At 42.4% G+C, this 24,058-nt stretch overlaps 1 protein-coding gene across 3 annotated transcripts in view; it reads right to left on the bottom strand.

Moving 5' to 3' along the window:
• Positions 1–24,058, bottom strand: part of MRPS27 (mitochondrial ribosomal protein S27) — an 82,346-nt gene that overhangs the window by 8,432 nt on the left and 49,856 nt on the right. For all 3 annotated transcript variants that reach the window (XM_006081345.3, XM_014451825.2, XM_023750900.1), the window contains 3 exons: positions 11,539–11,653; positions 7,738–7,816; positions 3,489–3,604 (listed from right to left, as the gene is read on the bottom strand). In XM_006081345.3, the coding sequence (XP_006081407.1) occupies positions 3,489–3,604; positions 7,738–7,816; positions 11,539–11,653 (310 nt within the window). The remainder of the gene's footprint in view (positions 1–3,488; positions 3,605–7,737; positions 7,817–11,538; positions 11,654–24,058) is intronic.

Genomic DNA, 24,058 nt, shown 5'->3' with positions numbered 1-24,058 from the left:
AGAAAAGCAAAACAAAACCAAAATAAAGAGTATACGCTGGATCAACATTGCCTGGGGCAATCAACAAAAACTGACACGCTGCCAGCCCCATGTTCACTCCCATGGCTATGACATGATGGAGGAAGCTTTTGAATTTTGAACAATTCAGCAACGACAGGATTCCCATTTGACAGTGTTAAAATAAATACAACTATTAGGCTGCTTTTAGGTAGATCTGTGCCTATCAAAAATAAATTAGGCAATCAGAAACACTTAGTGATCATTTCTTTCAGCCCAGGGCGCAAAATTACACTTCAATAAAATTGGAGCCTTTGAGACATGAGAAAATGGGGCAACACCACAGCATTGCTAAACTTGCAGCAGAACAGCAACAGCAGTGACAGGGATTCCCTGGAAAAGCGGGCCCGGAGGAGAGCTGGGGTCATTCAGTGCCACTCGAGTACACACTGGCCTGAGCCCGGCTCTCGCCTGGAAACACAGAACACAAAGATCAGGCTGCCCGGCTGGTGTCTGCGCACAGAGGTCAGGGAGGAAGCAGGGAATGAGTGCGGTCTGCCCGACAACTGCAACTCTGTGTGAGTGAGGCACCCCAGGTGTTAATGGGCACCCAAAGCTTTTTCCTGGGGATGGGCTTTGTGCGACAAAAGTGTAATTTCTTCAGGTCTGAAAAAAGCAAAGGCCTTGGGAGAGAAACAAAGCCTCCCCAGGCACTTCTGAGCACAGATAAGTGAAATTGCTGGTGATTAAGGACCAGGTCCTTTCAGTTTCAAAAGCAAATCACTCACTATAGGTTTGATTTCCCCACATAAACTGCAAGAAAAGGGGCCAGTGAATAATAAATGAGCCTTAAAAACATTTTTTTTTCTTTAAGGAAACCATGGTCTAAGTATCAGAATGCAATAGGGCGAAAAGCCAAGTGAGCGGTATCCTTGCTGTGCTGGGAGCCAAGCAACGTGGTGACAGCGACAGGAATGGCCATACTCCCAAAGGACTTTTAAAAAGGTGAAAACAAACAAAAACAAAATGAGTGTCTTAGAGGTGTTTTTAAAAAAATGGTCTGAGAATAATGCAACCATGGCTGAAATATTACTAGTAGGTTATGGACTAAGTCAGGTGCTATTTCACCAATGTCCTCTAGGTTTTTCCATTTTATGCTTCTGCCTCTCCCATTAATACAAAGCAAACCCTCATTCCCCCCTCCCCCTGCTCCACTCCACTTCAGTTAGACATCTCAGAACACCTGCCTACACTTGCTGTCTCCCTTCTGCACCTCTAACTCACTCCACAATCCACTCCAATTTGGTTTCCTGCTCCATTATTCTATGGAAACAAAGGTTATTATTTTGTGCCTTCATGCCACTGCATTTAATGAAATTTAAAAAGGTCCTCATCTTACTCAGAAGCATGCTATACTGCAGACCACTCTCTTCCCGTGGGTTTTGTGGTCTGCACATTTCTATTTCCTTTTTGCTCTGTGGCTCATTTTCAGACATTTACACATGGATGTATAAATTTTATATCCAGATTTTTCCATTAAGCTCCTAATTTCCCTTGTGCAATCTCGACTGTCTCAAAACGCAGTCTTCAGAGCCATACTTCAGAGCTAAATTAATGATTTTCTTCATAAAACCCAGTCTTTTTCCAGAGTTCCCTTTGCAAACACATGGCAACCCCTCTGTCCAGATACACAAGCCAGAAACTGAGATAAGATTTGACCCCCATTTTCCTGCCTCCACATCTAGTTCATCATCATGTTATCTGCCTCCCAAATATGTCCATTGGCTACGCTCTAACTCCACCACATCCTGGTCCCAAACTACCATTATCTCTTGCTCAGACAACCATAATCATCTCCTAAGTGCTCTGACCACAGCCATCCCGGTCCCACTCTGATCTTTTATGCACATTACAGCCAGAGGCATCTTTTTATTACAAATCTGATCATGTCACACCTCTGCTAAAAACTTTTCAATGGTTTCTCACTATTTTAGGATGAAGACAAATAGCTTAGCATGATCTATATTTTCCTACCTTGTCTCATCCTACAGCTGCCTTCCATTCTCTCTGTTGCAGCTACACTGATTATCTTCCTATCTTCCTCCAGTCCCTTTCTGCTCACCATATTCTTTCTGCTTCTGCACATGTTTTGGATTTTCTTTCCCCTTTTCAGTCAGTTAATTCCTAGTCATCCTTCAAATATTAACCCGAGAACTATTTCCATAAGAAAGCCTTTCCTAACCTATCTAAGTTTAAAATACAAACAAAAATTCCTATAGCCTTTCATAGACCACATCTTTGTAGTACTCATTATAGTCATAATTTTATATTTGTGTGTGTTTCATTTTTAAATGCCTGTAATCTTCTTAGATTGTAGGCAGGAAATGTTTGCTTACCTTTGTGCACAGGTATGAAATGTTATAGGTGCTTAATACATATTTAATGAGATAATGAATATGGTGTTTGCCATAGGCTATTAACACTCATCTTAGAAAAGCAAACACACCATAACTTCTTTAGAATGTGGGCTGGACTAGATGACATTTTCAGTTCTTATCCAAATTAGAATTAAAAAATAAATTTTTTTATTGGTTTCAGAGAAGGGAGAAGGGAGAGAGAGATAGAAACATCAATGATTAGAGAGAATCATTGATCTGCAGCTGCCTCCTGCATGCCCCCTACTGGGGATTGAGCCCACAACCTGGACATGTGCCCTTGATCGGAATCAAACCCGGGACCCTTCAGTCCACAGGTTGACGCTCTAGCCACTGAGCAGAACTGGCTAGGGCCCAAATCAGAATTTTTTAATGTTACATTTAAGGTTAAGGGCAGATAATAGGATCAGACTTCCTGGCTTCATAAGGCAGTTTCATGCTATTAACTGACATCCCTGTGCCCCAGCCTTCTCATCTGTACAAAGTTGTGAGAACTGACTGCATTAATAAATTTCCTAGTATAAAGTGCTATTTAAATATTAGTTATTGTGTTATCACTGTTGTTATTCTTAGGACAGCAATAAATAATGACTAAATACCTAACCTAATGGATAAAACCAAAACCTGACATTCTGGATTGACCCACTGTAACCTTAGGAAAGTACTGATAGAAATTAAATAATTGGTATTTAATACCTAGGGTTGTGGTCAAAGTCAGCAGCCTCATTTCCTCTTTGATATGCCAGGTCCAGCTCTCAATGACTATCTGTTACCCATTTCTGAAGAGCACTGGAACTAGATCAAGTTTCAAAACGTGCCTAAGCACTTTCACTTGTGATTCTCGTGAGTGGAGGACATCCAGTTCCACTTTGTTAGAAAGCACTAACTACAATGGAGCGCACTCATTCCTCGTTGTACACAGCCACAGAGCTGCCCAGCAGACAGCTCTTTCCAGATCCGAGAGCCGGGGTTTCCTCTGGCCACCTCAGCCTGCCCAGTAGCCACTACCTGCTTTTTCTAAGGTTCTGGGGAACTGCTTGAAGGTAGATCACTTACAGTGAAGTCTGTCTTCTTTGCCAGGCAGTGGTATAAAACATAGAGGGAGAGAAGCTGGGTGGAAGGTACTTCAAAGGCTTCTTGCATCATGACCTCAAAAACTACGGATAAAGCATCTGGCAGGAAGATCAAAGTGAAAACGAGAGCAAATTAGCTGCAGGTAACATCACCAAATCTGTATTTAACTATAAATACTCTTATAAAAACATGGGGTACGATAGAAAAATAAACAGAATTAAGAAGTAAAAAAATGTGGCTCTGTTCCTAGTTCTTCCCAAACCTTTAGCTTCTATTGTACATACTTGTATGCACTAAACCAGGTGCTACTGTACCACTCTCCTCAAGGACATTGAATAAACCACTTAATTTCTCCCAGCATCAAGTTACTAATGATAAAATATCATTTGTCCCATCTACTTCAAAGGATTGTTGGACAGTCCAACAAAATAATATATATGAAAATGCCTCATACACTGGGAAGCAAATTTAAGGCAGCATGTCTATCAGCTGGAAGAGCTCAGGCACACAGAAAGGAGGCAAATATATTTTCCAGATCACCCTGACAAGCAGAGTGGGGCCGGGCTGACTGCTCCATTCTGTGTTCTGGCACCTTCTCCTTGTTAGGGCAAGAGAAGACAAATGCTAGAGGCAATCCTCAATCCCAGGTATTATTTCAAAGACAAAAAACTGATTAATATAAAGAGGACTATTGAACTCAGTTTAAAAGACTTGAACAGGGGAAAGGAAAATGCTCATTCATAAATTATAAGCACCTGAGTGTAATATACAACGTATTTGTTTCCACATGAACACTGGTCATAGGAGATCGGACATTGAGCAATTTTTATTTTCCCTCAATATTCCACAACATAGACAGAAGCCAAGAAAATCAAGTTCAAACAATTTCCTCTTCTTAATATTGTTAAATTAGAGAATGTTAATATTGATTTAAAATGTGGAACCTGCATTTAACAGACACAAATATTTCTGACTAACTGACTGAGTTGTTATGTTAACCAATTTTTGCATACACTCATAATTACAAGAGTTAGCACTGATTTGCAGCTGTTTCTAGCCAGCTGGTTTTGTACATGTTGTCATGGTTTGGAATGAGGCCACAAGCAAGAATTTCTATATTCTTTTTATAAATGGGGAAACTGAGATAGACAAGCAGACCAGGAAGTCATCTAGTCAGTAGCAAAGTAATGACCTGGAAGAGATTAAAAAAAGGGGGGGAGAGGGACAACAACTGCAAATAAAACAATATTTTAAAAGCAAAATTAAAGCTAAAAGTCCAGTTTTGTTTTGTTTTGTTTTTAAATATTTTATTGATTTTTACAGAGAGGAAGGGAGAGGGAAACATCGATGAGAGAGAAACATCGATCAGCTGACTCCTGCACACCCCCTACTGGGGATGTGCCCACAACCAAGGTGCAACCAAGGTACATGCCCTTGACCGGAATCGAACCTGGGATCGACCGGAATCGAACATTTTCAACATTACTACTCTGCATTTAGAAAAAGAATTCCACTGGAGACTGTCAGGGTCCCACCTGACAACTCTGTAGAGTCTGCTGCAATCACCATCTTTCATTGGCTCCCTTATTGTGGCTGAGGTGAAAGAGCCACTTTAAATTAATGTCACAGGATCAGAGAATTTGGGGTAAAGAGATCTCAGAGATCTCAGAGATAACCGATCCACTTATTTACAGATATATATATACACTAATAAAAGAGAAACATGGTAATTAGCATACGACCGCTACCCTTCCCATTGGCTAATCAGCATATCCTTATGCAAATTAACTGTCAGCCAAGATGGCGGCCAGCAGCCATGCACTGAAGCGAGCAGGGAGGCTTGCTTGCTCCAGTGACTGCGGACTCCAACGTTCCCCGCCTGAGTTGCCGGCCTCTCAGCTGCAACTCTAAGCAATATGTACTATGTTGCAAATAAGAAGCTAAACAAAACCCCAGAAACCGGCTGTCAGTCAGCCAGGTTCAGCCAGCCGGACCGCAACATTGTATCGATGTTTTCAGCAGCGAGGCTTCAGAGCTAAAGCTGGCCCAGAATAGAAAAAAAAAAGAAAAGAAAAAAAGGAGCGGTTGGGAGCTTCAGTCACCCGCTTCCGGAAAACAGCCCTCAGCCCCTCAGCCAGCCTGGCCAGGCACCCCAGTGGGGACCCCCACCCTGATCCAGGACACCCTTCAGGGCAAACCAGCCAGCCCCCACCCGTGCACCAGCCTCTATCCTATATAGTAAAAGGGTAATATGCCTCCCGGCACCGGGATCAGCGGAGCAGCGAGGCTCCCGGCACTGGGATCAGCGTGACAGGGGAAGGCGCCCCAACCATCTGATCAGCCCTGCTCTGTGCCTGACAGGGGGGAGCTCCCCAACCCCCTGATCGCCCTGCGGCTCTGTGTGTGACAGGGGGCGGGGCCACAACCTCCCTATCCACCCTGCTCTGTTCGTGACAGGGGAAGGCGCCCCAACCCCCTGATCAGCCCTGCTCTGTGCCTGATAGGGGGGAGCTCCCCAATCCCCTGATCGCCCTGTGGCTCTGTGTTTGACAGGGTGCGGCGCACCAACCCCCTGATCGGCCCTGCCCTGAGTGTGACAGTGGCGGCTCCCCAACCCCCTGATCGGCCCTGCTCTGTGGGTGATAGAGGGTGGCGCCCCAACCCCCCTCCACGGGCCTTGCTCTGTGTGTGACAGGGTAGAGCCATAACCTCCCCATTGGCTCTGCCCTGTGTGTGACAGGGTGCAGCGCCCCAACCCCCTGATCCGCCCTGCTCTGTGTGTGACAGGGGGCAGTGCCCCAACTCCCCTATCGGCCCTACTCTGTGAGTGACAGGGGGGAGCTCCTCAACCCCCTGATCGGCCCTGCTCTGTGTGTGACAGGGTACGGAGCCCCAAACCCCCCTGATGGGCCCTGCTCTGTGAGTGACAGGGGGCAGCGCCCCAACTCCTTGATTGGCCCTGCTCTGTGAGTGACAGGGAGCAGCGCCCCACTCCCTGATCGGCCCTGCTCTGTGCGTGACAGGGGGTGGCGCCGCAACCTCCCCATCGACCCTGCCTTGAGTGTGACAGGGGCGGTGCCCCAACCCCCCAATCGGCCCTACCCTGAGCGTGACTGAGGGTGGCATCGCAACCTCCCAATCCGCCCTGCTCTGTGCATGACGGGGCGGCGCCCCAACTCCCCAATCGGCCCTGCTCTGAGCCTGACCAGGGGCTGCACCTAGGGATTGGGCCTGCCCTCTGCCACCCGGGAGCAGGCCTAAGCCAGCAGGTCGTTATCTCCTGAGGGGTCCCAGACTGCGAGAGGGCACAGGCCGGGCTGGGGGACCCCCCTCCACCCCCCCCCAGTGCACAAATTTTTGTGCACCGGGCCTCTAGTATATATATAAAAGGCTAATATACTAAGTGTCTGAACATCCAACCGGTCGCTAGGACGTGCACTGACCACCAGCGGGGCAGACGCTCAATGCAGGAGCTGCTGTGATGCACACTGGCCATTTACTGGGCTGGGAAAAGTTTAGCTAAATCAGAAAGCAGGTCTAATTAAGCAAGTTTATTCTATATCTATAAAAGGCTAAGGTGACTCAAGCATGTGCGATACATATAAAGCTCTTGCTGGTGCCAATTGCACAGGTGTTTCGGTATGTCATTGTCAATCGTGAATTTGGTTGACACTTCTATTATAGAGAAAGGGCGAAGAGCGATATTAAAATATTTCTTCTAATTAATTTCCTTTCAATGTGCACAAATTTGTGCACCAGGCCACTAGTTCAGTAATAAAGTCCCAGGGAGGGGAAATGGCTTTCCTTCATAGTGACTGTACTGCTCTTTCCAGGATGAGTCAACTGGTTTTATAGTTTTATATTTTAAATAATACAACTGTACTTTAAATTAAACAAAGTTAGCAAATGGTGCCCAGAAAAGGGGGCAAGCTAATAACAGCATCACTATAACCTTGACTAGCCATGGAAGCTCAGGCAGGGTTTTTTGCTTAATTAAACTCACTGTCCTTTGCCTAAAGAGACATGAAGAAGAGAAATGTAAGAAACTCAGAGGGGAAAAAACCTGGACATGATTTCCTCTCTGGGCAAGTGGCATGTCAAATCAACTACAAATCTATCTCTGACTAAAAGAGTGATGTAAAGAGATATCATTAAGAAGAAAAGGGAAAGTGACTACATCTACTTCTTTTTGGGAGCTGAAGCCCCATTATAAATGGGCTTGGTTTCTTACCTTGGTAATTTTCTTTCTTTATGAAATAATCTATCAGTAAATTGAATGTAAAGTTATCTGGGAAAATTCCATATTGAACCTGTAATGAAAATGAAAAGAAAAATAAGAGGAAAACATCCAGTTTAATTGGATTTATAATATATGCCTATTATTATTCAGGATGAAACTTGCCACCATCAGCTTTAAAATATTTGACTATCATTTTACAGCCTCTGTGACAGGGAAAGAGAAGCTGTGACTCATGAGCTTTGGTAACTGGGACTGCTACTCGGGGTGAGAAAGTGGGAGGTGTTTGACGTAAGACAATTGATATGTGAAAAATAAAACTCAATTCTAATACCTCATCATAGGTAAACAAACAAACCAAAAAACTGAAAAAAACAACCAAAAAACTTAAACCAACTCCCCCCACTCCCACATACTCCACTGATTCAGAGATTTTTTTTATAAGGTATGAATATCAATGCAAAAAGAGACTCCCATAAGAAAGCACACATTATCACCTTATGCAACATTTTCTGGCCCTTAGACTGTTTTCCCCCACTTTTATTGAAGTGTAATTGGCATATTATACTTGCTTAAGTTTAAGGTGTACAATATGATTTAATACACATGATATTGAGAAATGATCATCACAATAAGATTAGTGAACACATCTTTCACCACACACTATACAATATGGTATTGTTAACCATAGTTACCATGTTGTACATCAGATCCTCAGAAGTTATCCATTTTATAACTGGAAATGTGTACCCTTTGACCAATATCTTCCCATTTCCCAAAACCCTCAGCCCCTGGTATCCACCATTCTACACTCCTTTTCTATGAGTTTGTTTTTTTTAGATTGCACATATAAGTGACATTATAGGGTATTTGTCTTTCTCTGATTGACTTATTTCACTTAGCATTATGCCCTTAACTTCCATCCATGTTCTCACAAATGGCAGGATCTCTTTTTTTTATAGTTTAACTAGAGGCCCAGTGTACAAATTCGTGCATGGGTGGGGTCCGGTTAGCCTGCCCTGATCGGGGCCGATTGGGCCGGGCAGGTCTGGGGGAGGGCTGGGGGCAGTTGGCTGGCTGTCCCCACCCCTGATCAGGGTGGAGGGGGGCAATCAGGGGTAGGGGTTGCCAGGGGGAGGGGCTGCGGGTGGTTGGCTGGCCACCCCCGCCCCCTGGTCTAACTCCCAGTCGAACTTCCAGTCGAACTCTTGGTCGAACTCCCAGTCAGGGGGACAATTTGCATATTAGCCTTTTATTATATAGGATAATATTCCATTGTGTATAAAGACCATACTTTTAAAAAAATATTTTATTGATTTCAGAGAGGAAGGGAGAGGGAGTGAGAGTCAATGATGAGAGAGAATCATTGACCGGCTGCCTCCTGCACGTCCCCCACCAGGGACCAAACCTGCAACCCGAGCATGTGCCCTTGACCGGAATCAACCAGGAACCCTTTGGTCCATAGGTAAATGCTCTATCCACTGAGCAAATCCAGCTAGGGCCAGACCATACTTTTTAATCCATTCATTTGTCAATAGACATGCTGTTTCCATGTTTTGTCTATTGTGAATAATGCTGCAATGAACATGGGAGTGCATATTACCCTTTGAGATAGTGATTTCATTTCCTTTGGATATATACCTAGAAGTGGGATTGCTGGATCATATCGTGGTTTTACTTTTAATTTCTGGAGGAATCTTCATACTATTTCCCATAGTGATTGCACTAATTTACATTCCCACCATCAGTGAACAAGGGTTCCCTTTTTAAAGTCCATTAAAAAAATTTAGAAAGTCCATTAAAAAATGACCAATACCTGGGCTCCAGAAAGATCCTTGCCAGTACTTGTTATCTCTTTGTTGTCTCTTTGTCTGGTTTTTAAATACCCAAGAACTATGTTAATGAAATAGTACTAATCAAGCTTCTCAGATGTTCTGTTCACAAGCAGTTGAACATTTGAGAATCCAGATTTCTCCAAATATGGACTGTTCAGGAATGCTTTTAATAGTGCACATTCATAAGCCTCAGACTTACAGAATCAGAATCTCCAGGAATGGGGCACAGAACCCTGAAGTTTTATGTGTGTGTTTTGTTTAATATTTTTTGTTTTTATTGATTTCAGAGAGGAAGGGAGAAAGAGAGAGAGAGAGAGAGAGAGAGAAACATCAATGATGAGAGAGAATCATTGATCAGCTGCCTCCTGCACATATCCCACTGGGGATCGAGCCTGCAACCCAGGCATGCGCCCTGCCCGGGAATCAGACTGTGACCTCCTGGTTTATAGGTCAATGCTCAACCACTGAGACATGCTGGGCTGGCCAGAACCCTGAAGTTTTAGTGGATAAATTATTTGCCTGAAGTTATAGGTAACTCATGGAATTTTTGGGGTAATAGCCTGAGTGTTGTTTCCATAAAAGAGCAGGAACAGCAGAAAACAAGATAGACTTTTCTGCCTTTTGAGATCCTTCTTGTTTAGTTTGCCCAGGAATTTTCTTCTTTTAGTATAACCTGTGTTACAAAACTATGAACTGAAGAGAGCAGGATTTAATCTACTCTTTCCCCTGGGGCCCAATATTAGATTTACCAGTGAATCTGCTTATCTGCCTTATCTATAATAATAAAAGAGTAATATGATAATTAGACTGGATGTCCTTCCGGACGACCTTCTGGATGAAGCTGGGGCTGCGAGGGAAGCCCAGGTCCCGGGTGCCAGAGGGAAGCCATTGCTGGCAGCCGGGGGAAGGAAGGCCTACTCTTGCACGAATTTCGTGCATTGGGCCTCTAGTTAAATTATAGGTTTCCTGAGGCAAGGGCAGGATATTAATTATTTTTATAGACAATGCCATACCCAATGCAATGTCTCACATACAAACTCTCTGCAATGTATATTAAGTTTAATTGGGCCCAAGTCATGGGAGACAAAATCCCCAAAACAAAATTAGTATTTCCTTTTGAGTTTTAACATACAATGTCTATATATTGTATGTTAAATACAATATACTATAGAAATAATAATTTTCATAGAATTATTGTTAAAATATTTTTATAGTGTTGTAGCTTGAAACTCACATAACAACATTCTAAATTTTTGCTTATTTTGTACTTTATTCTTGAGTGACTTATTTCACTTAGCATTATGCCTTTGAGGGTAGGGGTCAGGGAACTGAGAAGACATGTTTTTTTAAACGTTTGTTTGTTATTCCTCACCCAAGGATATTCCTCCCCCACCCCCCCCCATTGATTTTTAGAAAGAGTGGAAGGGAAGGGGAGAGACAGAGAGAGAGAGACTGGGGAGGGGATCAAGGCTGCAACTGAGGTACAGTGCCCTTGACCGGAATTAAACCTGCAACCCCTCAGTCTGCGGGCCGACGCTCTAACTAGCGAGCCAAACTAGCTAGGGCAGATATGCTTTGAGTAAACTTGGAATACGTCTCTTTAAAATGTGTAAGATAGTATGAATACTAGGGCCTTGACTTTCCCCGTAAACTTCACCAAAGGAAGCCAGGTAAGAAATCCAAGGCCCAGGGATCAAGAATGAAAGGAGCATCAGTGCAGCATTCTCCTGAGTGGACTACCTTTGCTTCTACTTGCCCATTTCTGAGTCATTGTGCTGAGAAAGCAGCAGCTACAGGAATTTTATTTTTAATGTGTTGATTTATATCTAGCTCCCTTATAAAAAGGACATCTGAGAGAAAATAATTTTTAAAAGTTATTTCTTGTATTATTTTTGCTGGTTCAAACACCGTATCCTCTAAACTCAGAAGAACAAGTTGCAAACGCCAGGAGAGCCCTCACCTTATTTACAAGGGTATATAAGGCCTTGTCTTGTGCACCATATTTTAGACACTGCCTAATCCAGGTGTGGATAGTCCAGTCTCTCAGGTACCAGCAATTGGGGCTGTGCCGGAATCTAAAAAGAGCATAAGGAGAGAGAAAACAGGTGTTAACTCTTAAATGTCAATGCCAAAATACATCTTCCACCAGCAGATGCTTCTCTTAGGTATTTACAGATATGTAGTCAATAGGATCAAAGTCATAAAAGTCAACAGTCTACAAAAATTCGAGGCTAAAACTCACTAACCATAAAGTCTGAAATGGAAAAGAGAAGGCAAAAAATAAATAAATAACAAAAAGATTGTAAAAATTGTATTCCTTATTTAATAACCCCTAAATCAATATCTTGTTTTAATATGAGACTTATGAAAAATGACTTGGTAGAAATACTAACCATGGTGTTATGTGAATACATAGTTCATTAGAAGAGAGATGTGGAACTGAAGCTGACTCTTAGAAATTCACAATAAAACAGATGAAGCAAAAAAGAAAAATAGAAGAGCAGAGCAACTCTAGAGGGAATTAGCTTTGTGTCATATTGATATTTCTTGTGGCACTTAGGAGAGATTGGCATACTCATCAATAAATCAAAAGAAAAAAAAGAAGAAAAAATAATGAAAATTAACTTAACATTCAGGTCCCCCAGGTCTTCGGAACCCACAGTCCTGCTGCCTTCTTCACAGCTCTGCTCTAGCTCTTCAGTCTGCCTCCTCTTGCTTCCTACTGCTCCACACTTGGCTTTAAAAGGCAATCCACGCTAAGGCGTATGTAGTGACAGTGTTGCCACAAAGGCATTCCGAACACTACCCTTGCCTTGTGTTTGCACACATTGGTAACACTTTGGGTCAGAGCGCTTCTTGCTCTTGGCGGGTCCAGGCCACAAGCCTCAGAGCAGAGACAATATAAGGGGCTTTGCAGTCCTCTTTTTATCTATTTTGATTGGGATGGATCTTCAAATATCACATCATGTCAGCTAAAGTCCCCACTTTTTCTTTAACCTGATAGAAGCAGGTCAATCTCTGGGCTCTACAAAAATCAAAGTGTTTTCTTAAAAACAAAAAGGCAAGACAAAAACTTGGAGTGCAAGGATTTTGTGCCAGATTGAGAGTTGGGGCTACAGGCGTATCCCAGTGTTTTTCAGAGGCTGTTTATTCAATCTGCCACCTGCTCCTTCCTGCCATCTGCTACTGGGACAGTTTCATGCTAAACAAGTTCTCTGCCAAAGTAAAAGCCGAGAAAAAGGGAAAGTGAGAAGTAGTATTTAATTTAGACTATTTATTAGTGCTCCGATTAGAGAGATTAGGCAAAAATAAGATTTGAAGATGTTTTATGGATTTAGAGTCATCGAGCCCTCTCCAGTCTTTTGAATATCTTAGATTTGCCTACAAAATGTCTCTTTCTCTACAGAATTAAGCCCTTTAAAAGCATAAAGATAGAAACTGGTTAAATTGTGTTCAGGTTGAGAGTGATCTGGCCAAAGAAAGGCATCATATAGGTGCCAGAGATACTAGATCTAATGAGATCCTCTGCAGATAAGTGAAACAAAATATGTCTTTTATTATTTCACTAGAGGCCCGGTGCACGACATTCATGTATTGGGTGTCCTCTCAGCCCAGCCTGTGCCCTCTTGCAGTCTGGGGTCCCTAGGGGGATGCCCGACTGCTGGCTTAGGCCCGCGGTGGAGGCGAGAGAGGCTCCTGCCACCACCGCTACACTTGCCAGCCGTCAGCCCGGCTTCTGGCTGAGCGGCGCTCCCCCTGTGGGAGTGCACTGACCACCAGGGGGCAGCTCCTGTGTTGAGCATCTGTCCCCTGGTAATCAATGTGCTTCATAGCGACCAGTCATTCCACCATTTGGTCAATTTGCATATTAGCCTTTTATTATATAGGATGACTTTCCTCACATTGTAAAATCAATTGTTGAGCCACTTGAGCTCCTCTCCTGCTTCCTCTGAAAAATCTGAGATCTAAAGTATAATGGCCAATTAAAAGTTAATTTTACTTTTTAAACAAAAAAGTCATGACATAACAGGTGTATTCCCTAAATGATGGAGATGTTTCCTTGTTAGCCTGTAACCTCCCTGAGCAAGTAGGGGCAGCGACTGACTAGCTCAACCCTGGCTCCTCAGTGCCTGACACCATTCATGGCCCATGGCAGGTTTTCAGCAATAAAACAAGAGCTTTATTCAACACGTATTAAAGGCTATCATGTGCTGACCATTTTGTTAACATCTGTGGTATATATGAAGAACTGTAAACTACCTGTTTGGGGCATTTATAATCTCGTTCCAAAGCAAAGTATACAAAGCTGAACAATTACACCAGGTGGAACAGTAAGTGCTAAAAGGGCACTGCTAGTTGCCAGGAGGTGTTTTTGGTAGTAATGATGTTAGGATCAGTACATTTTTCCTTTTAAAAGCAAACAAAACAAAATAAAAAATGTCAATTACTTCCTTTACCCAAGATTATTTTAAACCTAATCCTCATTTACAATCTAATCTTCCACTTTAGGATGTCTCCAACAACCACTAAAGAGTTAGGACTTTAAAAAAAAATTAAATTAAATTATTTTTTTCCCCATCACCGTTTATCCCCTCTATGCCTTCTTCCACCTCCAAAGAACTTTTCTTTTTTTTTGATGGACTTTAAAATAAGAGCACCACAACCATATCCAGCAAAACACCCTTTTCTCTGATCAGCTGATCATTGTTAGGCTTTGAGCGAGAATGACAAAGATGATAAGACCTGGCTATACTAGTAAAAGCTTCAAAGCTCAAATCAAAACTGGTTTTAAGCCACTTTCTAACCTTGTGAGGCTAACTTCACACAGACAACAGAAAAGTCTTTTCTCTCACACTTTATTTCTTAGAAGCCTAAAGGAAAGTTACAAGACTTCCCACCTCCAATATAATCAACTGTGCACTGCAGCCCTTAGATTGATTTGTCAGCAGACTCAAAGGGGTCTTTAATAAGTTTACGCTTTCCCTCCTGGGACAGGGCTGCTCAGTACGATCTCTCCTCTATAAACCTAATATGTACTCCAGACACACAACCATGGCGAGAACATTCTCAACTAAATGACATTAAATAAATTCAGGAATAAGAGGAAAACATTTCCTCATATACCATGACATATGCTGCCCCAAGTGCAATTCCTGCCTTTCCCAGCCAAGCAGGAAATAAACTCCCTTCCAAGCCCACATCAATGATAAAAAAGAAATTAGCACACAACTTATTGGAGTAGCTATCTAGAAAATATACAACTCAAAATATTGACATGGTAAGGGCCCAGGTTTGGATAGTGAGTTTGGAAAGAATCGCTCTGTCAATGATTTTTGAAGCAGTTCAGACAGATAAACTTGGGCCTTTTCAGAATTGCCAGGGGTAATATGACAGGCAGGTAAGTCTCCAGAGTGGGTACTTGCCTGGAATGGGTCTGCAGGCTGCTGGACCAGCATTCTCCCTGTCAGCCAGGAGAAAGGCAAAGAGACAAGAACACAACTAACACATTGATTTTCCAATTTGCTTGCAAACAGACTGGCCTTTGTTCTCGCCTGCTCTGACCACTGGCCTGGCAGATTACAGGCAGCCACTGTAGGAGTCCCCTCCGTGCCCCACACCATCAGCTGTTTGCTCACCTCAACAGAAGCGTTATTATTGTCCAGGCCAGCAGGCTGCCAAGCTAGGCAAACTGTGAGTGTGCAAAGGATAAACAAATGCAACCCAAGTAACCCCAACAATGTTTGTGCTCATGACGGCAGAGACATTCTGAGCTTCCAATTTATAAAATATAAGTAAACTTACAACAATTTTAAAGACATGAGTATTTTTTGGAGGAAGGCGTGTTACAGAAAGGAGAGAATGAAGAAGTATGTTCTCAGGTTCTAGCTCTAGCTCTGAAAGCTGGTTACCAGGGCTGCAGGATCTCTGTCCACGGTGCTAAGGGGGGTGGCCAGGTGAAGACAGAACTTGCCTAGGAAGCCAAATCATGACTAGTGAATTAGCAGGAATTGAGAGGCTGTCTCTCCTCAAAAGTCAGGCTATGTTCAGGATTCCTCAGGGCATTTGCCTGCACTGCTGCTCATTCAAGACCAATGTCACCAGGAAGGAAGGAGAGCAGAATTACAGGCTGCAAAACTGACAAGGGGGCAAAAGTCTGATGCCTCGGAGATATCTCGGAAGGGAAGAGTGGTCACACAAAAGTCAAGAGGGAAAAGAAAAGCACCAGAGACTCACTATGATTACACAGATCGTAAAAGTCACATGGGATTTCCTACTTGTGACCAATTTCATAAAAAAAAAAAAGCAAAAAAAGCGGCTCAGTTGGTTGAGTGTTATCCTGTGCATTGAAGAGTTGCTGGTTCGATTCCTAGTCAGGGCACATGTTTGAGTTGAGGTTTGATCTCCCGTTGGGGCATGTGCTGAGGGCAACCGATGGATGTTTCTCTTTCACATCGATGCTTCTCTCTCTCTCGGTTTCTCTTCCTCTCTCTAAGCATGTCCTTGGGTGAGGATTTTAAAAAAAGGCAAGGGGGGAGAGACACAGCTTTTCTTCCACGGGATTCAAATAAAGGCTACTGTTGAAGGTGAGAGTGGCAATGCCCATCAGCCCTCTCAGAGTCACAGATGACAGTGCTCCCGGCTGAACAGGGCGGAGGCACAGACGCCAGAGCCTGGAGCTCATCTGCTCCACCGTTTAGCGGCAGCACTGGCTCTTCCATATGACTGAGCAAGCTTTCCACAGCGTTTATCTGATCATGAGAGCCATCACCCTGAACTTGAATTCTGTATCCGGTGGCAACAGGCTTTCCAGATGGAGACCACAGTCCCTGAGCCGGGCAGACATGGAGATGGGTGACTGGGTAAAGGGAAGAAAGAAAGAATGCCAAAAAGAACACGTAGCTGGCTCCAGAGCCTGTAATGTGGACTGGGAATCTCATTAATGAAGCAAAGTGTGTATAATAATTAGCAAAAGGTTTGAGTGCATTCGTGAACTAGAACCAAGGAAGGTGTCCTGTGATTATTTGACCAGAATTGGATCCAATCACTGCCACCCATTCTCTCATTATAAAAGGATAATTAACTTTCTTTTGCATCCTGCTTGAAATTCTGCTTTCATCAATTATTAGTTGCCCCCATCTACCTAAAATAAAATCATATTTTGGTGAGATAATTTTCTAATGCCTATTCTATTTTTGTCAAGTGTTTAAAAAGGGGGTCAGAGTCTAATATAGGAACTGGTAATGAAGACATTAGTAGGTTAAAATAGTTTTCCTGCTTGAGATCCTAGATTCTTACTCTTATAGGAAAACAGTTAATTTTAACTTTTAGCAAACTTGTCCTGAGTGAGCACTAAGTGAAGCGGCAGGAGCAAGAATCCCTTCCCAAACATTCCCCAGATGGTCAACCAGTCTGGCTTAGCATTTCCAACAAATTCATTACTACCTCATGAAGCAGATAACAATGTCTTTTTTTTTCTCTCTCTCTCTTCTTCTTCTTCTTTTGGTTAATCCTCACTGGAGGATATTTTAAAGAAAGTGGAAGGGAGAGGGAGGAGAATGGGGGAGAAAGGAGAGAGGAGAGAGGAGAGAGAGAGAAACATGGATGTGAGAGAGTCACATCATTGGTTGCCTCCCGCATGCTCCCCAACCAGGGCTGGAAACCTGCAACCCAGGTATGTGCCCTTGATCGGAATTGAACCGGTAACCCTTCTGTGGAGGGCTGTGACACTCTAACCACTGAACCATGCTGGGCTGGGCCTTTTTTTTAACATTTTTCTTTTCTTTCTTTTTTTTTTTTTTTTTAAAAAAGACAGGTTTACAGAGATATAAGGTAAAAACAGTAACATTTATACTTTCAAAGTACAGGTCTATGAGTGTTGACAAATGTGAACAGTTGGGCAACCACAACAACAGTCAAGTTATAAGAACAGTTCTGTCATCCCTAACAATTCCTTACTGTCTCCTTTGTAGTCGACCCGTTCAGGACTCACTGGTCAATTTAAGCAAATTTCATTTAGATAACCTCCTGGGGTATCTTTCTAACCCTACAGGTATTAATTTTGTAAGAGAGAAAGCAAATAAAGTAATAAAACTACAAGTTTTATCTGTTAGTTTATAATTTGTATTCTTCCAATTTCCAGAAAGAAATTGAAAAAATTAAAACCCAGTTTGCAGGTAGTTTTTGACATCCTATATACAGTCATTAGACCTGACTTCCCTGTTTGCCACTCTTAAAAAGGGTGATAACTAAGTGGGTTTGGGGTAGAGAATAACACAGGCACAGAATTTTGCAAATGTGAAGTGCTAAATAAATGCAGCACAACAGCACAGTTTTTGAAGTGAAGATAGATAAGAGGGGCTTGTTAGATATCAAAGTGAAAGTCTAAACTGTCAGACCCAGGCTTAAAAATGAGGTCATTAGTGTCTCACCTGGAAATACTAATATGAAATATGAGAAACTACTCTAGGAGAGATACTCTATTTTTTTCTTTTAAAAAAATATGTTTTATTGACTTTAGAAAGAGAGGAAGTGACGGGGGGTGGAGGGGTGGGAGAGAAAGACAGATCCATCAGCTGCCTCCTACCTGGGATGGAGCCCGAAACCGGGGCAGGGATCGAACCTGTGACCTTTCAGTGCATGGGATGACGCTAAACCAACAGAGCCACACCAGCCAGGGCATACTCTATTTTCTATGTCTTCTCATGGAACAAAAAGCAACCAATGACAAGGAGGATATTATGTCCCCCAAATTATCTCTTTCTCTTCTCTCTGATCTCGCTGTTGTTTTGTCAGACCTTTCTTCATCTAGGAGATGTATTTCTTTTAAAAAAAATATTTATTTATTAATTTGATTGGGATGACATCAGTCAACAGGAACATACAGGTTTCAGGTGTGGGTTTCTATGTTATAAGATCTGTATATTGCACCATGTGCCCACCACCCAAAGTCAAATCTTCTCTTGTCACCTTGGAGACATATTTCTTATTCACAAAGTAAGTATGTGTCAGGCACCATGATCCCTATTCTATCCCTGTTGGTCTACCCAATTTCCTCTAACTCCAAACAGCCTTAAAGATGACATCCCCCCTTTCTGATACAGAAAGAAAATGCCTATAGCTTGACCATTCTTTGTTCTTTCACAGAACAGAAAAGTAAGGAGTCAGTCAGAATGAAGCCAACTGTTCTCTGTCTGAAGCCCAGGACGCAATTTTATCAGCTTTGATCAGGTGAACTATGTGGACAACAGGGGAGAATTACTTGTGGGGAGAATGGGGAAGAAGTGTTTACATGATTGCTGAGGTGCCCTCTTTGTGATGATGTAAAAGCAGAAATGGCTATCTTTGTGGCCATTCACTGACCTCAGTGAAACTGCTCCCAGAAGCACCTGGTGGGGCCCCTCCCGCCACTTCAAAGCTGGACACACAGATTACATCATGCCTGAGGGACACTCTCTCCAGGGCAAGGTAAGGCTAAAGGGAGAGGGGCCGTTAGCTAGGAATAGCAGGAAGTTGGGAAAATTGGATCTTGAAACCAGTCCTATTTATAAAAGAACATAATGTTGTGGGAACTGCGTGTTTGGGCAGAGATAAGGGAAATATTTCTGGTTTTGAGTAGGAAATCTATGTGCAGTAAGCAAACCAGTTTTAACAAGACACAAACATTTCCTGATGTCTTCTAAAATGTTGGCTAGGAACTTCAGAGAACATGTCTGCAAAATCAAGAGTAACACAGTGACTAAGACAGGAAAATCACATATATTAATTAATCACTGGTAGGCTGTGCATCTGAATAGTTCCAAGGAAAAGAAAGGTCAGCAAGAAAAAAGGAGGAAAACAAAGGAATAGAAATCGGAATTTCTGGAGTATTCTAGGCTTAGTGGAGTTGCCAGGAGTAAGTCTGCCAGAAAAGAAACGAGCAGGCAAAGACGCCTGGCTGGGTGAAGTGCAGCAGTATAGAAGCACGGATAATTAAGCAGTGTTGAGCAGATTTATGTGCTTGTGTGCGAGACTATGGATTTCTTTAGAGGCATTTTTGAGGCTAGAGAAAGCTAAGCACTAATCTGGATTTCTTAATCAGATTTTTTTTCTTTAATAAAGGAGAAAAGCATCTCAGTGTTTTAAACATTCTGATTCTCTAATTCATGGAAAAGCTGAGTTCCTAAGGATGCTTTGTTTACAGCAAAAGGTAAGACTGGACTTACTTCTAGTTATACAGCCCAAGTTTATAGCTGTTTTCTATTTCTGTAACTCTACTAACCCTTCTATTAAGCCTTTAAATCTCCAAGGCAGGGGACACGTTTTCTATCTTTTTGTGTTCTACAATAGTGGGTGTCTGGTGAATGGCAACAATGACTAGGACTGCTGAGAATGTATGAATACCAGTAATGCACAGGGGTTGGCAAAAGTAGGTTCACAGTGGTGAGTCCATGAGACACAGAATTTATTATTATACTAGTGGCCTGGTGCACAGATTCGTGCACATTGAAAGGAAATTAATTAGAAGGTGGCCAGCGGGGCGGGACTGGGTGAGACAGGCCGGACATGCCCTGGAGCCAACCTCCTATGGTCCTTCCCCAGGGTGGCTCAAAGGGCATCTTTGGAGTGAGCAGAGTCCTTCCGGCAGGTGGGGTCCCTCGGCCTGGCTTGCGGGGATCAGGCCGAAATCAGCTCTCCAACATCCCCCGAGGGGTCCCGGAGTGCGAGGGCACTCCGCAAAGTTGCTGTCATACAGGGTGTGGAATGCAAACGCAAGTGTGCAGTAAACCAGATTCGGGCCGACAGTGCCCCAGCAACAACATAATCCACGCCGGAAGGTGGAATCATGTGCAGTCCTGAGAGGAATTGGGCTCCCTCCTCTCTGGTTCCAGGGTGCATCACCCGAGAACCGCAGCTGCCAAGTCACCACAGCATGGAAGCTCCTGCATTGAGTATCTGCCCCCTGGTGGTCAGTGTGCATCATACCTACCAGCCGGTCAGATGGTAGGACTGTCACTTAGCATATATATATATATATATATATATATATATAATTATTATTATTTCTTTATTAATTATTGTATTATTTATTTGTATTATTTGTCTTATTATTGTTATCACTTTGTATCATTACATATGACTTATATTTTAGGTAATGATAGCTGGTAATTTAACCTACTTTTGCCTACCTCTGCATGTCAAAATTCATGAGTATTATTTATATTTGAAACAATAACCCATTTGGTTTTGAAGTATCATCCTGCCTAAATGGATGAAGCTAGTAGGAAATGCTGCCTTTGTACCAGGCAGGAGGAGGTCAGAGATGGCCGAGGATGTGACATAGTATGTGTTCATCCTGGAGGGCCACCTACTATCTCCTCCCCACTGCTATCTCCTTCCCACACGTACAAGGAGGCATGGATTCTGCAGGACAATAATAAGTTCAGGAAACAGACAAGCTGATAGGAGAGTGAAATCAAAGAGGACAGAGTACACAGGTTCAAAGAATTCCCCTAACAAGTTCTAAATCCAAACACTTAGACTTCTCTCAAGTTGGAGGAGAACTTGAGAGCCACCTATGTTAAGTAAATTGGGGACAGAGGAGGAAGAAAAGTTTACATAGAATTAGAGAATCTTTAATTTAGTGCTGGTAGGGACCTCCAATATCCACTGTTTATTGAGTGGATATTGAATAATATCCATGCAGTACCTAAGATAAACACAGCCACAGGACTTAAATTAGACCCTTTACTCTTACTACTCCACCACTGTCTCTCAATGCTTTTATTATATTTGTAAGGTATCTTTAAAAATCCTCTCTGCAGTTTGACAAAGGTCTCTAACACACTGAAAAATAAATAACATCTTTTCTAAATGAAGAAGCAGAATTCAGAGAAAAATACTTAGGCTGTAAAACAATTCTCAACTGTCTTGAACTAGTTAACTTTGGAAATCCGCTCAGTCCTCCAGGGGTTCAGTTCCTGTAACTGTCAAATGAAGAGGTAGGATTATCTGCATCACGAACTCAAATGTCTACAATGGTCAGTCAATTAATATAAATGCATGAAGAATCATGTAAGACAATAGGTGCAAAGCTGCTTGTGTTATGACCAAGCAAACTGGCTGTCTACTTATACTGGTTTAAAAAACATACTATATGGGCCAAACAAAATACACTGGAACTCTAGGCTAGACCAGACCACCCAAACTCCTTCCAGCTCCCAAGTTTAATGACCCTAAAGAATACTAAGCCTCATCCACAAATTACAACATCAGTTATTTACACATTTCTATTGAAACAGAAAAAAGGCAGTGATACAAATAAGTGAACAGAGACTCACAGATAAACAAGCTACCGGTCAGCCAACAGCTTACTCTCCTTTATTCCACTATCCTCCATTCCCCGACCAGGTGAGTATCATTTTACTCAGTTTGGGCAGTGAACACAGATTATTGTAGGGTGAGCAGACCCTGCCAACTGGCATCTAAAATTTCAAAATGAAATGATACAATCATTAAAGTTAAATTCAGGTCCCTAAAGTAGATTTAAATTGGAGATCAAGTTTTGTAGGAAATAAAATTTTCAGTAATTGATTCCTCCATCCGTATTTTCTACTCAAATGAATAATACTTCATTGCATTAAACTTATATCTAAAAGTCATCCATCCAAATTAACTTTCTTATGCAACACAAATTGTTTTATATGTTGCTACTTTCTTTTACTCCTTAAAAATTATTGTAAGCAGTCATAATCACCCGAACAGTTCACCACCATACCTTACTATTTTTGGTATAAACCCTTTGGCAACTCCTAAAGCAGAAATGGTTGAACTCTTTAAAAAAAGAGGGAGTGAGATGGGGGTGATCATAGGGATATTAGAAAACTACTTGCCAGTTTCTGGAACCATAAAAGGACACAATCACTTTCTGTAGCTAAAAAGGAAAGAAGTTTAAAAGTTGAGATTTATATTTGTCAGTCCAATTGGTTTGCAGGAAGCTTTAGCATTTACCAAAAAACCCTTATTTATATATGAAGGTAGAAAAATTAAGGTGACCTTTCTTTCTTGTGCTGTCAAATGGCAAAAATCAGAATAACAACATTTAATTAGCAGTTCCTCTATTCAGCTCAAGCCAGTGCCCCCCATACCAAAACCAAACTTATAAAAAACTGAACATCTAAAATTGTAGAAACATAATATACTCAAAAATAGTCTTAAGAATGAACAAATGCAAATTTCATGCCATTGGAAGGCTAAGGGTCAGACATCATCCCTTTTAGTATGTTAACAACCATCAGAAAGAATTACAAATTTTAAACAGGAAAGAGCTGGTTCTTTAATAAAATACCAAATATAAAGGTCTGGGTTCATTTGTTCTGGCTGGCAAACCTTCCATAGAACTGCCACGCTAAAGCTAAACAAAAGCTATTAGGCTGGCCCAGAAGCACAGCACAGACAATCTGAAAAACACCTTTCATGGCATGAGGACATTATTTTCAATGTCAGAAAGTGCCAGGAGAACTGCCTGCCTCAATGTGACTGCAGGCAGCTTTCCCAAGTCCCTCTGCTTCGCTAAGCATGAGTCATAGAGAGAGGAGAGCGCTCCCTGGCAAGGATACATACAGTCTTTCCTCTCTGGTTCCACACTTGCTCTCCTTTTATTTTATTATATATATAAAGCTTGATGGATAATAGTTAAATAGGTTCCAGATAAGCTTAACTGACGGCGTTTGAACACCAGGGATACAATCTATCATTGCAGAAGTCTTGTTCCATTGTGAGCCACAGACGCAGGGAAGCATCTTCCGCATCCTAAAAAGGGCTGGGCCCATTGGTCATGTGTCAGGTGATGGCTGCACTTTGTGGGAGAGGAGACAGAAACAAGCTACGAAAATACCTCCACTTCCCTAGCCTCCTAAACATCATTAGCTCATCTGCCGGACAATTGCAGCGAGCTGGAAGGGGCAGCAACTCGTCCTTTATGTGTGCACATTAAGTGGAATTTCAACTGCAGTAGCCATAGGCTTTCCACAGGTACATGGCTGCTACGATGCATGAAGCCTTCAGCGAGCAGGCACAATTTTCCCAGCACTAACTTTAGGCAAAAAAGCAAGGGAGCTAGTTAAAAACATTGTTTTTAAACACAGAATAACATTAAGGAGTGTTACACGAGAGAGAAAACAGTTCCACTTCTGTGCCTACATGGAATCACTTGTTAGAACAGAATGGAGCATTTGGTGAGGGCAAAGCTGCTCTATTCTGCATGTGAGCATTCATCCATCCACTATGAATCAAGATAATATGCCGGGCACCGAGTGATGTAGAGAAACAAACACACTCCTTGCCTTCAGTGAGGTTAGATTGGGATTATTTAAAAACAAGTGTTTTTGTGAGCAGACCCTAAAACAAGCTAAAAAGGCTAATTCAGAAACATCATATGCAAGCCTTTATTTATAGAATGACTAGAGGCCCGGTACACGAATTCGTGCATGTGTGGGGTCTGG

This window comes from Myotis lucifugus, unplaced genomic scaffold, assembly GCF_000147115.1.
Source record: "Myotis lucifugus unplaced genomic scaffold, Myoluc2.0 scaffold_0, whole genome shotgun sequence".
NCBI classification, from domain to species: Eukaryota; Metazoa; Chordata; class Mammalia; order Chiroptera; family Vespertilionidae; genus Myotis; species Myotis lucifugus.
Note: the sequence above shows the minus strand (reverse complement) of the source record. Positions and strands in the feature narration are given on the sequence as shown.